This window comes from Leuresthes tenuis, unplaced genomic scaffold, assembly GCF_036924035.1.
Source record: "Leuresthes tenuis unplaced genomic scaffold, fLeuTen1.0.hap1 SCAF_24, whole genome shotgun sequence".
NCBI lineage: Eukaryota > Metazoa > Chordata > Actinopteri > Atheriniformes > Atherinopsidae > Leuresthes > Leuresthes tenuis.
Window position 1 is genome coordinate 14,717,332 of NW_027325378.1, and position 14,571 is coordinate 14,731,902.

The window sequence follows — 14,571 nt, forward strand, 5'->3', positions numbered from 1 at the left end:
TAAGCTTTTAACCTAGCAGTGAAATAAAGAAATAATACTAAATGAAAAAAAAGAGAGCAGAAAGAAAAAAAAAGAATTAAACAGGGTGACAGACTCACCAAAGACTTTGCCTAAGAACAGTGTCTTGATCAGGTTGAACTGTGTGTCTGAAGCATCTGGGAGGTTGTAGCTGACTGGAGGGTAATGATCCAACTGAAATTAAACAAGGACACAGAGAGTGATGGTGAGATTTTAAAGATAGTCTAATGAGCTTAAAACTACTGAGCACAGCATTTTAAAAAGACCCAAGCAAAGACCTGCATCAGCACATTAGAGTAAGCAGATGATTAAAAGACAGTAATTCATTCCTGTCAGGCAATAAGCAGCAAAGAACCAGCTCAAGCTACAGCTCAATGGCTCCCTCCTGTGGTTCCCTAATACCAGACAACCTTGTCATAACTTAGTAAAGTACTTCTCATACACTCAGAAAGGGAAAGCAAAGAAAAAAGAATGTCTTGGTCAATCATAAACAATTTTCTTAAATAAGACAAAAGGATTTTAAGTCATGGAATGTCAACATAGCCATAGCAAGAAGTTTCAGTTTCTAGGTTTAAAACTGGCCGCAGCCTTTCTGCATGGAGTTGCATATTTCCCCTGTGTTCAGACATACATTGTAGGTTAATTGGCGATTCTAAATTGTAGGAGACAGTTTGATGAATGTCTCTCTTTAAGGCCTGCCTCCTGAAGCTCCAGCCTTCGCAACCCTCTGCAGAAAATAGCTTGTACACAGTAAGCAATGGATGGATTGGAGGAAAATGTCATTATTTGGCATGTGAAAAAAACTTTAATGATTTTGGGCACTCATGTACAAACATGTGACTAATTATAGAAAGAATCAACATAAACTGAGTTACGTGCTCAGCCACTCCATGCTGCCAGAGCAGCCTCTGTGCACTGGCATTGATTCCTCATATCTCTGGAGATCTACTGGAGGAACATAATGTTTCAAAAGAACATTTGGTGTTGTCATAACAGTAGAGGAGATGTTGTGGAGGTATTCAACTGGTTTGAGATCTAATGACTGTGATGACATCAACATTGGGGGCTCAGTTTGATGGTTCAATAACCAGCTCCTCTGTTTGTTGAAATGTCTTGAACATGACCCTGAAGACCCAAATTGCCCCCGGCATTCAAATTACTATGTGTACAGTATGTAGAGAAAGAAGTGCTGCATGAGCGATGGTGTGAATGAGAAACACATTACAAAGTGCTTTGTACAACTTAAATAAGGTATAAAGGTGCTATATAAATGTTGTTTATTTTTATACTCACGGAACAATCAATGATGGGATCACAGGGACCATTTCTACCAGGATAGAAATGTTTTATCATATAATAATGGTGATCACTTGAATTAATTTACAGCAAACCAAACCATGCCACCAAAATGCGACGCACTGGATAAAATACTTGTCATTAGTAGGTTGCTAAACACAGCTGTTGTATCAAAGCATGTCTCTAACATGTGCAAAAGATGTCCTTTGGCATCAGAGCATTCAGTCAATAGAAAGTAAGAATTGAATAAAAATGTCTCTTTAAAACTATGGTTTATCATAGAAGTCAATAATGTGATTAAGAAGTGACTAAGTGATTAAAGAAAACCTCTTTTAAAGAGAGCTTTTCTTTCTTTTCATTAAATAGGATTTTCTAAGATTACCTTGAAAACAAACATATGATAAAAAATGATGAACAACAGGATTTCTAAAGACTGTTGTGGGTTAAAAGCCTTTTCTGGCTTGCTACCCTGTTTACAAAGTGGACTATCAGAGAAGATGCGAGAGCAGAGAGGTGATAGAGGGAGGGAATACACGACTTTAATATCCCTCCAACATAATTAACTTGTTATTGCTGTTCCGATGAAGTTTCTAATTAGCTTGAAGGCTGCAGCCGGTGCAACTGACGAGAATAATTTCAACCCCACAAATTAGTTTCTGCAATCCAGAAAAAAACGATCATCATTCTTTGCTTCTCTTTGCCCAGAGGAGAACTGTATCTCAGCATACACCATTCTGCAGAAAGCAAAGCAGGCAACGCCAGAGGGGGGCGGTGGGGGCACGGCACTGGTTGAAAACAACGCTTTTGTTGCTTTTGTTACTGGAAATTTGTGCTGTTAATGTGCTGAAAAGTCGTCACTTTGCCAGCTGGTAGTTGAACTGGATCTTCACAAAAGGGTTGAGATCTATGTGTGTGTGTTGGAGCTCTTGTTTACGGGATGGAATCAGTGCAGTCCTCCCATTCAGAAAAATCTGTACCCACAAGCCCTCCAGACTTTTTCCCCTCTCTTTTTTTTAAACCCCCCCCCCCCCCCCCCCCCCCCCCCCCCCCCCCACACACACACACACACACACACACACACATACACACACACAGCATATCCTAATTTGATTCCTTTCAAAAGCCAGGTCTCAGTGAAGCATTGTGTGGGTTTTTCTTTCCACTGTGACTGGATGGTGGGATAATGGGGCACAATTAAATTGTGCTCAGCTTATTTACTTTGATCTGAGAAAACAAATTGGCTGCACAACCAGGGACGGCAGTTTGGATCTTAAAACCTCACATTAAGGTCCACAGAGGAAGACAGTCAAGAGGAGCCTTATCTTACTGAACTCTGTCAACAACTGCAATCATTAGGATCCTCTGCCTTATGTGGCAACACACACTTCTCCCTTAATGCCACTTGGGTTACATAAAGCTAGCGTAAACAAAGTAATCAGGGGTTAGACAATGAGAAAATTAACGAGTGGAATCTATGTCCCCAACAATATACCTAAAAAGAATATAAATTAGCCCATGTGCTGTATACATTCAAATGAATTTCTATTGCAATGAGATTGTTCTACCTTCTTGGCACCTCTGTCTTACTATGTATCACTGACAAATTAAAAACATAAAAAACTATCATCACAGACTTAACTCTGGACAAATAAGTGCTAAGAAATGCTTATTTCCTTGTTCACCTTGAGTAAATGGTTTATCATCATTATAAGTAAAAACACCACTGAACCAACCGCAGTCTTAACTGGTGACGAGGCGTGGAGGGAACACGGATGAGATGTCTGTTGCCTGAGGTAAGACCTCACTTTCATCTCAGAGATGGTGAGATGAGAATTCCTTTTAATCTCGCCTCGGTGTCTCTATGATAGCGATCTAACCTAACTGGACCTCGCAGACTGCTTATAAACCAAACACTTGCTTCATTGGCTGCACTCGGCATGCATGTGTGTACAGTTCAGCAGATATTCAAACTCACTTGCTTATGAGCCTTAAAGTAAGCCTGGAGATTATCAAAGGGTTTGAAAGGTTACGCACTCTATGTGCATCAAAGTGGTTTTGTGGCCCAACTTTTTTTCCATCAGAAGACTTCATGTTTTTCTTTCAACTCCCTTCATCTCCCACCTTAATCTTTTTTCTTTTGTTCCATATTTCTCTCTCTTTCTCTCAGATTCATACCACCACAGGTTTACCTGTCCTCCTATTTGTTCTCTGTCTGTATCACTCGACCAAACAATCTCCTGTCTAAATGTCTTAAAGATTTGCCTTCTTGATTACAGAGAAGTGAGACCTCTGCACACTGACATGAACAATGCACATCTTCTTTTACTAAGAAAATTGAATTAGATCCTCTGGCAGACCCTCCAGCATCTCTGGTTCACACGTCTCAGCCTCTCACTTATTTTATCTCTGAGGAAAGATTTTGCAACGGTTCCTCAGATGAGCATGTAAGCAAAAATAATAACGCACACGTCATATTGTAAATGCTGATGGCACACATTAAGATTAGCACTATTTCAAGCTTTAATGCATAAAGCAATAAATCATTATCAACCTGAAGACTTGTCTTGACTTTTAACTCATTACAATTCCGTTTAAACATACTGTATATCACTGCATTTAAGTAGAGTTCTGAACGCTTTACATTCAATGAATTTCAAGAATTCGGTGAAAGACTGAAGCTCGATAATGGTGACATAAAAAGCAAACATATGCGGATGTTCTGAAGTGATAAAGCTAACATAACATTGGAAATTCTTGTGGATAGTAGTTTGAGTAACCTAATTAACCAATTAACCTAAAATCCCTTTATTGTACATTCTGTTTTGTCAATATATCAACCATAACCATATGCAGTTATACACAACAGCAGAAATAAAACTATTTCTGAAATAGTGTCCTTCAGTTTCAGATCTTAAGCTTTTACATTGAAAAATACTTAAGGTCAGCCTGATAAAGTTATATTTGACAGCTTTACTTGTACATTGCACGGTATACGATTGTGTCAATACAATAAAACGTATTGAAATGATATATCAGTAAAAAAATTATTTGAGAGAGACTAAAAATCACTAGGGCATTAAAAATCTGCATTCCTTCCCGCTTCCTTCTCACTCATCAAAAAACTTTTGTCCTATTATTTTTTTGAGGTTTTGAGGTTGCGCTGCCAGCTCTCATATTGCCAGGCTTTTTTCCCCCGGTTTGTTTACTTGTTTTGGCAACTCTTATAGGGGGCAACGCCATTGGCCACTGAGTTTTTGATTGACAGCTCAAACACAGACAAGCAACAGGCCCATGGCAACAGTGGTTGCACATGCACAGCTCTTTCTTGTCTAAATCTGCTGCCTCGCTGTTGACTCAATATTCGTCTATGACACTCACAGAGAGAGAGAGAGAGGTTTGCCTGCGACAGGAGAACAAGACCTCGTGCTCTCACTGCAGAGGTGGCAAAACTTATGTATCTAAAGCTGTTCCATAAAAGTATCCAGATGTATCGCTAGTTGTTAAACAAGTCACCAAAAAGGTCTGAAAAGTCAGACAAAGTCACTAGGTTGGCAACAAAAGATGCACTAAACAATGTTCTGGGCACTGAGCTGTCACTAGCATGTGAGAGCAGATAATGGGATTTCAGGACGGATGGGGTCACTGCTGGGCAAATCTCAGCATGCAGTGAGAGAAAGAGAGATCTAAATATTCACTATGCAGGAGAGGAGATGCAAGCATTAGCCTACATATTTGTGAGAGTGCCGTGATTCATTCTAGCCTGCATTTCGTTCCACATAGGAAAGCAGCAGCAGAAGAAATTCACTTGAACCTTGACACAACCTCCATTGAAAGCTGTGTATGTGAGACGTTAGAGGGAAAAGTGCAAGCAAAAAGTCATGGAGAGAAAACCGGAGGGCTGCTGGTGAATCCTCAAAACTGCTATGTTTCCAGCCAACAATCAAACTAAATCAAAGAACACCTTTGTATTGTTAGAAAAAGAAACTTATATCAACTAATTATCAGTGAATAAACTAGGCTGACATATCATTGGGATGGTATGTATGGCTGTAATAAATCAAGTAGATGGCTATGGGTGCAAACTCCAAAGAAAGAAAGCAGGCTTGGTGTTTAAATGCGTGTTGGTGTTTGATTACTTGTGTATATTATGCATGTGTTTGTATCTTGAAAAGGGCCCTAAGGCAGTAAGGAAACATGAAAAACTTTCATCAAAGTAATCATTGTTGGCACACCCTCTGGCTCCACTTTTCCTGCCCTTTCTGTAAACTCAGTCTCTTTTTAATTCTGTACCTCTCTTCCACAGTATCCTTGTTCATTTTTTAAAACCAAATTATCATATAATTCTCAGCAGTGCAGTTCTTAACCTTCTTTCTTTTAGTGTTGAAGTCCTAAACTGTGAATGTACATTTGATAACAAATGCCTCAGGAATGAACATCAGCGGTGATCTGGACACAGCTAAACTGCTAGAGAAAGGTACAGTGTGTACATGTATGTGTGTGCGCAAGACCAATAAAGAGGTTGTGTGATTCTGAAGTGCACTCTGTAGAGTGATTAGCGGCTGATGGATGTCCTTGGCTCAGAAAACAGGTATGATTTCCATTGATTGTTTCACTTTAATTTTCTTGCTGTCTGCATTATTCACTGTAGCACGTGAGAGCAGACAATGGGATTTCAGGACGGATGGGGTCACTACTGGGCAAATCTCAGCATGCAGTGAGAGAAAGAGAGATCTAAATATTCACTATGCAGGAGAGGAGATGCAAGCATTAGCCTACATGTTTGCGAGAGTGCCGTGATTAATTCTAGTCTGCATTTCAATTCACATAGGAAAGCAGCAGCAGAAGAAATTCACTTGAACCTCGAATAGGAACAAGAGAGGCTGACGTCTTGACCAATGAAACCACTGAAGTCATGTTTAGAGAGATTAAGCTCTATTAAAACACATTATTCTTTCAAAGCGAAGTTAAAACCTACCCTTTCATTTTAATGGTCCATGTGTCTAAAATCTGTGTTTATATTTGTTTAATTTATAGACCATAGTTAATGTATTAATTTAAACATTCTTCAAACATCGCAGTTTTAATGAGTAATCTTTCACATTGCAGGCTGACAAAACTGAATGAACATCTGTTTGCAACTTCCTGGAAACGTCAGATTTTTCAATGAAGAAGATGAAGTTGGTGGGCTGTAGAGGTGACCCTTTCCTATGAATAAGTCAGGATGATTTTATTTATTTCTTTTGAACATGTTATGAATCCCACCCCTTTTCCCAACATTTAATGTAACTAATAATCACCATTTTTACTTCCTGTTTATGTTCTATCGTATCATAAATCCTTCTCTAAAATTTGCTACATGCACTTGGTTTTGTGGCCCCAGTAAAACCCCAAGAACATATATACGCATTAACAAATATACATTTACTCACACAGAGATACACATACATGTGCACATATGCACTGATCGGTTTATTTGAGTATTATTGGTTTTAAGAATAGTGGATTTGTATGATCTACAAGTATGATATGAACATTTAGAAGTATTGTCCCAAACCTCTGCGCTGTAATTCAAATACGATGAAACCACCAGACAGCAGAGAATGTGGAGTAATTCTAGTTTAATTTAGAAGTAATGATAATTATTTTATTTTGCACATTTTAGAAGTGACCATATCTTGTAGCTTCTTTAGATTCCCCCAGAACAAAACATATTTGTGTCATCTACAAATAATACGAATTCTAATAAATCACATACCTCATAAATAGAATTCATATAAATAATCAACAAACCATTTTTTACCCAGTGCAATACAACCCCCTTGATTCCATATCGTCCCAGTTTGTTGATCAACGTGTCATGATTGATTGCATCAAATGCTGTTTTAAGAACTAGAAACACTCCAACTGCATACTGTTTCTGCTCTATAGCATCTGTAATCTCTGACTGAGTCAGTTAATGCCCGAATCTACATCGACTGTTGGAGATTAATTTATGCTTATCTAAGAATTTGATTAATTGAACAGTTTTTCTTGGATTTGCCTGTAATTTGTGAAGGTGTGTCTAAGCCCACTTTTATACGGTGGTTTAACTTTAGTTATTTTCATTTTGTTTGGAACTTTACCAGTCTGAAACGATGAGTTGCAGAAGTATGTTAGTATTTGTAAGTCCGCTTCTATGACCTTAACAATTTTCACATCGATATAATTATAATCAGTGGATGTTTAGTAACTGCACTCATCTACAATCTAGGTTATTTCTTTTTTCTCCGCTGCTGTAAGGAACATTGAGTTAGAATTTCTTTCTATCAGATTTTTCAACAGGTCAACAGATTGAAGTGACTCAGGAATTTTTTCTGTCAGATTTGGCCCAACATTTAAGTAATTAAAAGTAAATTAAGTAACTAAATTAAAACTATTGATGACATCAGCAATGCTGTCCTTTATGATGTTGATGAAGATTCCCAGTCATCCAGGTCATGGCAACCATAAGAGCTTAAATAAAGGGCAAGTGGACTTCTTCTTGGTTCTCATCCGAAAGGCTTTTTCAACTGAAGATCTGTTTCAAATCAAAATCACATTCATAACAGGGATACAATGGTACTGCAGATGTGAAGCCTCATTGGCACTTACTGAGAGATTCAATCAAATAAATAAAACAGATAATGTTCAAAACAACTCTGAATATTAGCAAATTGCTGCTATATTAGTTATCGTGTGTTTAGTCAAAGTTTCACACTGTTGCAGTGAGGAGGTGAGTCAGATTAATTCCAAGATGATGCAATACCACCTTCTGGCCACTAGGGGGTATGTGATCTCCCCAATAGAGAACAATATGTGCACTATATGAAATGCCTGAGAATAAATAATTAATTATATAAATGTAACACTTCTAAAGCCATACGTGTTATGTGTGCAAACATAACATCCCAATTTCAAATTCAGTTTCAAGTTCTGTTTGACTCATAGTTTTTGAAATATCATAAACACACAAATTCAGTCTGTTTAGACCTGGATGCAATCAATCAAGTGACAATAACAACAAATCATTTATAGTCATCCTTTAAACTGTGGCTTGCAGTTGAATTTAAGCATCTTAACCCGGAACACAGACAATTCAGATTAACTGTTTTTTATTCCATCCTAAACAGTTACTGACTGTGGCTCTGTTGTACTGACCAGCATTAAGCTGTTCAACTTCACAAAATCCCAGAACATAAGAGCACACATACAAACATGGATCATTTAGATCCACAAATGCATGTCATGCACACGCCCAACATGCAGTCTCTCTAGAGGTTTATCACACAAGAACACACTCTTAGATATTTGCATACAAGCAGTAATGGATGTATTCATAATCACACAACAGCATCCACTCGTGCCAAAGCACACAGATTGAATTAATTCTCTGCTACTGTACTTGGGTTGTCACTGGTGGTTGATTAACAGTGCAAAAGGACAACTTGTTTAATCACAGCAGAGGACAGAACAGGACACTCTGATGTATTACAAACTGTCAAGCTAACATTGGCTGGACTTTTGAGATTGTGTTGTGTAGAGTGCAAGTGTGCGTTTTTATATGTGCATGTAGCTGGATGACAATCCCTGTTCTCCTACACTGTATAATCTTGAAATGGAAGCTTTAGTCATGTTCTGAGCAAACTAAAAGCTTGGAATTGTGTGTGGTCAGATGTGTGTGTGTTTAGGTCATACCTGGATGGTGATGCTTCTGTTGTGACGGGACATGTTAATGCTATGTGGCTGTCCATTGGCCAGGTTGCGCTGGTCCACATCTATTGCAAACGGCTCCTTCAGACCACCCAGGTTGTAGCGCACTTGCAGTGAACCTGGGGAGACACAGGGCAGTGCTTGTTTGAAACCTCACATTGTGATATCAAGCAATTCCCTGTACAGTGTCTGGGCCTTGAGTGAACTTGTGTGTTATCATGAACAGCAATTGCTGAAACAATCAGATTTTTACTGCTTCTATTCCATCAGAGTGTCAATGACGGAGGAGGACTTTTGGAAATTATAGACGTTTTCAATTTGTTCTGCTGGAACGGCTTTTCAATTACTAGACTCCTGCACTGAGCAACTACAAATTGCATCTACTTGTAGCTCTTACCATTTTGTCTCAGCACCACAGCCAGATAGTCTTGCGTCTTGGAGCTGACATACATGAGAACAGCTGGAGCACTGGATGTGCTGAAACTGAAGGCCACTTCCTCCGCAGTTAGATTCACTTCATGTGGCGTCAACTGTTGTGCCAAAGCTTTTGTGTCACTACTGGCCCCTGCAACTGCTTCAGGCATGAAGTTATATTTGACCAGTGTTCCTGCCTCAAAGAAACCTCCAATATCTGGGTGAGATGATAGGAAAAATAAACAGCATCAATACACACTTATGGTATAAGCGCACACACCATAAACGTTGGAGCACCTATGTGTACATAAGAAAGCCAACAAGGGAGAGATCTGAGAAAGAAAGCAAGGCACCTTGCATTACAACCTAACCACCGAGAACCAGTCACAAACTCATACATGCAAAGACACAACTAGTTAAACATAAATATATAGCCAGAGGAGAATAAACTCTCACATAAATATGACTGAAGGGGTAGTAAAGTGGGTGTTAAATTGCTGTGCTCCAGCATCTGAGGGCAAACAATACACCATTTACCACTACATTAACAAACCTAATGGCATATTTCAACCATTCTAGGGGGGTTATTGATTCTTATAATCAAATGCTGAGAAGAGGCAACCTTATTTTTCGATAACCTACTTCGGTTAAGCTCCTGGCTTATGTGCATATTTGTACGCTTGTGTGTGTCAGCAGATGAAAAAAGATGAAAACATAGAGTGCATGAAATTAAAGAGACTGGTTACAGGGAAAGCAGAAAGAATTAGGTGCTCTGTGCAATTGTGAATATGCCATAAATATGCCTCACTGTGTTTGCCTCAGAGTTCATGAACATAGAATTGCAGGTTAACACATTTATGTAACTTTAATAATGCTTCACTTCAGCCTTTGTCTCCCACCAGACTGGACTGATAAATACTTCATGCTACATTAATCAAATTTAATAGAAATCTGATTAATCAAAAAACTGGGGAAGGTCTCTGACTGGTATAGTTTTACAAGCAGAATGTCACCTGCATTCAAGGACATCACAAATTTTCTGACTTTAGAGTCAGCAGTACGGAGAGGTGCATTTTATCAACTAGTTGCATTTATCAGTCAGAAGGCTTTCAAATCAGTTAATTCTCACTTTGTTTTTCTGAGAAGCTTTTATTGCTCTCTGTTTTGGGGTACTGGCTGATTAACAGCTTATGCCCATTTCACCTCCAGTATGAGTGGATAGTCACAGCCACCTGGTATGATTCATACAATGTGCAGTTTTAAAACAGAACAGCGTGCTTCTGCAAAAAGGATGTAAGAGTTTCAATACAACATAACATGTTTAAGCTGGCTGCGGCACAGGAGGCAGTGTGCTCCACTGATAGTTGGAAAACTTGTGGAGGCATCTTCACTCTTGCTGTTCTCATATATTAAAAAGCTGAGCATAATCATGTTTAGCCTTTTTCAGAATACTGACTTTAGATTAAAGCTGTGTGGCTTATGTGATGTTATGTTATTTCTGTGTCTGCACTGCTGGGGGAGTCCAAATAGCTGCCCAGAGCTACACATTTTTTTGAAAGCATGAGAAGGGAATTTAAAGAAAAGAAAGCATCAGAGGCACAACCCTTCAAGTATATATGTGTGTTTTATCACTGTGTGTGAAGGAGTTTTTGAAAGGGAATTCTTGCATACCTGCACAGGTGATACAATTTTGTGATGTTGGTACATGTGCACACAGATGCCTTGTGACCCTCAAAGGCAGAAAAGCTAAAGAATGAAAGTGTATAATAATAACACTGCAGAGTCCCCTGAGCAGTGTGTAAATATGGATACAATGGAAATGCACGATGCAATTAAGGTCGAGTTCATACATTTTTCACTCGCTGGGAGGATGGGGTGAAAAAATGGTAGATTAAAGAGGGAGAAGGGGAGGCATCTGAAAAAAAAGAAATAGACGAGAAAAGCATAAAAAGACAAGTAAGGGGAATTAGTGAGACATACATTTACAGGAGAGAGGGCAAAAAAATGAGGAGGGGACAAAAGGAAAAAAGAAAAAAAACAGGAGAGGACGGCAAAGAGAGAAGTGAAACAAAGAAAACCAGAAAATGCTGGGGAAAAAGGGAACATAAAAGAATGAGAAGAAGAATTGAATTGAAACACACTGAAAGGGAAATTCACATGTCATGCACAAGAACAAACAGACACAAGGGTGTGCTCTCTCCCTTTCATTGACTTTCTGTTTCCCTGACACACACAGACTCATCACTCTCATTGAGACACTAGCCTAATCTTTATTCCTTTAATCCTGCAATGCCTGATTGGTTATGACAGAATTCAAAGAAGGTCTTTTCATGTGTTACACTAGCATAGCACCACACACATTTACCCTCATCCACAGCACATGCACGCACACAGGCAAACACAAACACAAAAATACACACTGCTATTCTGTCATCTTGTCACCCCCCTGCCATGAGGGGGGAGGAAAAACACCATTCAACTTTAGGAAACAAATTAATTCATGTGTCGGAGATCAACTCTCTGACTGGGAGCTAGCAGAATGCCTCTGACAGTCGAGCTGCTCCTCTCCCAGGAGTATTTCATGAAAAACTTGTTATGGGAGGCAGAACTTTAATAGTGTATCTAATGAATCCCTATGAAAGAAACGTGATGTTTTAGTTATATGCAGTGCAGAAGCAGAGTTGCACTCTAACATATCTTGTCTAAGATCTTTAAAAACCCACAGCTACCAATTTCTCTTGAAGTCACTTTTATTTTGTCGTTTTCGTTTGATCTCACAGCACTGCCTTTGCACAATATCAGCATTCAGTGAATGCACCCTTAAGTCAGGAAGAACTGGTGGTTAAGCACAATATCACTTTCAATCAATGCCTTTTATCATAAGCCCCCAACACTTTCAACACCGACGGCTCCAAACTGAATAGGAAGTGAGGACAATCACGAAGCGCAGCAAAAAAAAAAAAATCTGTGGTTTGCTGGGCAATGAAGCTCATTGAAACCTAACTACATAATCCTGGTCCTATTTGACTCTGTTTTGTGAACTGAAAAGGTACTGCAAATGATAAAATTATTTCACAAATAGTTCTGTAGAAGTGTTAGCCAAGAGTTCATGACTTGATTTATTATTCAAAAATGAGGAAGGAAATGCTGCTTTTACCCCAGCCTAATCCTCCAAGGGAAGCAAAAGGGAGACCAAACCTACCATAAAAATGAAATAAAATCCATACATGAACAGATTTGTTTCAATATTAAAGATTTTGAAGATTAAGAGAAGCATGATGTATGTTAAGAGACATTCATAGTCCTGTGTTTGATATTGGTTTTCTATGTCTCTCACCTCTGGTGCAAAATGGGCCGTCGTAGGCGGTGGAGGTGCAGTCACACAAATAGCCGTTATACCTCTCCACACACTTTCCTCCATTCTGGCAGTACATCCCAAAACTGGTGCAGTGACCTTGGCAACCAGGTTTGACCCCAGGTGTGACTTTGGCTCTTTCCTCCAGGTCCAGGGTAATGCCATTCATTCGTAAGGCTCTGATACAACCCAGGAACCCCCTCTGTCCTCCCGCAGCACCTAAGGAGCAGGAGAGTGCAGGGGTAAGCAAATATGTGTGGCGTTGACAGACAGGAAAACAAATAAAAAGAAGAACGGGAGAATAAATGGAAGTCAGAGTTACAGAAGTCATGCTCTGTTTAAGAAATATCTCCTTATGCCTGAAGGAAGTCACTGATGTCATGCTAATTGTGTGAGTGCGTCGCTGTTCTTGAAACAACCTTCAACTTGTCTGATTTATTCACTAATTACAACAGCCTAATGAACACTGTTTCCTAACGAATACCTCACAAGCATACACATGCCGATAGATGCATGGATGCACATAAACCACTTAATACAGACAAACACATTTAAAACACACCACACACAGTGTACCTGATTTGAACGAGTCAGTCTAACCATTAATGGTTAGCCTTGGGGTGTCGATAGCCATTTTTCTAAAGTGCTTCCATCGTCATTCTGGCCTTGCACCATTACAGTCCAACTACCCATTAACTTGGACAAGATAGGGGTGTTAAATAGAATAATGTTCACCTAAATGAGTAAAGTGATAAACACACTCATAAACATACACCTACATATATAGATTCAAATGTACACAAGCACAACACCAGAGGCTGACGTATAGACAGACACACATGGAGACACACACACACAGATGGGCATTATTATTAACAAGAATTCTGGGAAACTTTAGTTAATAAAACCTTTAAATAACACACATACTTTCTTGCCCCATTAGAGTTCTTACTCAGAGAGTAAGTAGGAAGACTAAATTACACAGGTGGAGCGTAATAATATTGCTGCTACTGTTACTACTATTCTTTGATTCTCTCCAGTTGAAACAGTATTCATAAATCAGGATGCAGGTGGACTTTCACCTGCTTTCTCAATTTTTCAGTCCCATACAGAATTAGACGCTTAGTAGACCTCTTAATTAATCTATTTTGTACCACTGATTGGTTGGAGGTTTCTGCCACCTGTTTACCCTGGGCTAAATCAGTCTCTGATTAAACGGACAGCAGGCTCCGAAGCCTGCAGAGACCAAGGCAGGCATGTACACAGGAACAGGTGCATAAAGCTTCTGTATGACTCAGAAATGCTCTGAAATAGAGTTTGACTAAAATTGAGAGTGACTTACGTCGGCATTGACTTAAAATATAGATAATTTAAGAATGTCTGGAGATTGTTACCATTTTTAAAATAGAACATTTGATCATCTTGATAACATTACTTATTGTTAAGGGTTGCATACTGGAGAATATAAATGAAACTGTTATCTTTAGAATTTAAATCAATAATCAATCTCCTCATCAAATCCATAACCCATTGAATCTGGGTGTCCAGATGCAAGACCCTATTCCAAAATCTAAGCTCTAGTGTTCTCTTGTACAGTGCCACCAGGCCGAGATCCAAAAAGCTTTTTATTGTCATTAATAATGAAAAGTGATTGCCCATCAGTCTTTGAAATGGTTTACAGAAAGATCTTCAAATTATTTGATACGAGTCATTTCACTGAAAGAAAAATTATTTGTATCTATAAGTGGTGAAGATTTCAA

At 38.9% G+C, this 14,571-nt stretch overlaps 1 protein-coding gene across 2 annotated transcripts in view; it reads right to left on the bottom strand.

The window, feature by feature from the left end:
* The window catches only part of cntnap2a (contactin associated protein 2a), a 304,756-nt gene that overhangs the window by 16,779 nt on the left and 273,406 nt on the right, over positions 1 to 14,571 (bottom strand). For both annotated transcript variants that reach the window (XM_072378428.1, XM_072378427.1), the window contains exons 20-23: positions 12,794 to 13,030; positions 9,440 to 9,673; positions 9,028 to 9,161; positions 99 to 192 (exon numbers count right to left, since the gene is read on the bottom strand). In XM_072378428.1, coding sequence (XP_072234529.1) covers positions 99 to 192; positions 9,028 to 9,161; positions 9,440 to 9,673; positions 12,794 to 13,030 — 699 coding nt within the window. The remainder of the gene's footprint in view (positions 1 to 98; positions 193 to 9,027; positions 9,162 to 9,439; positions 9,674 to 12,793; positions 13,031 to 14,571) is intronic.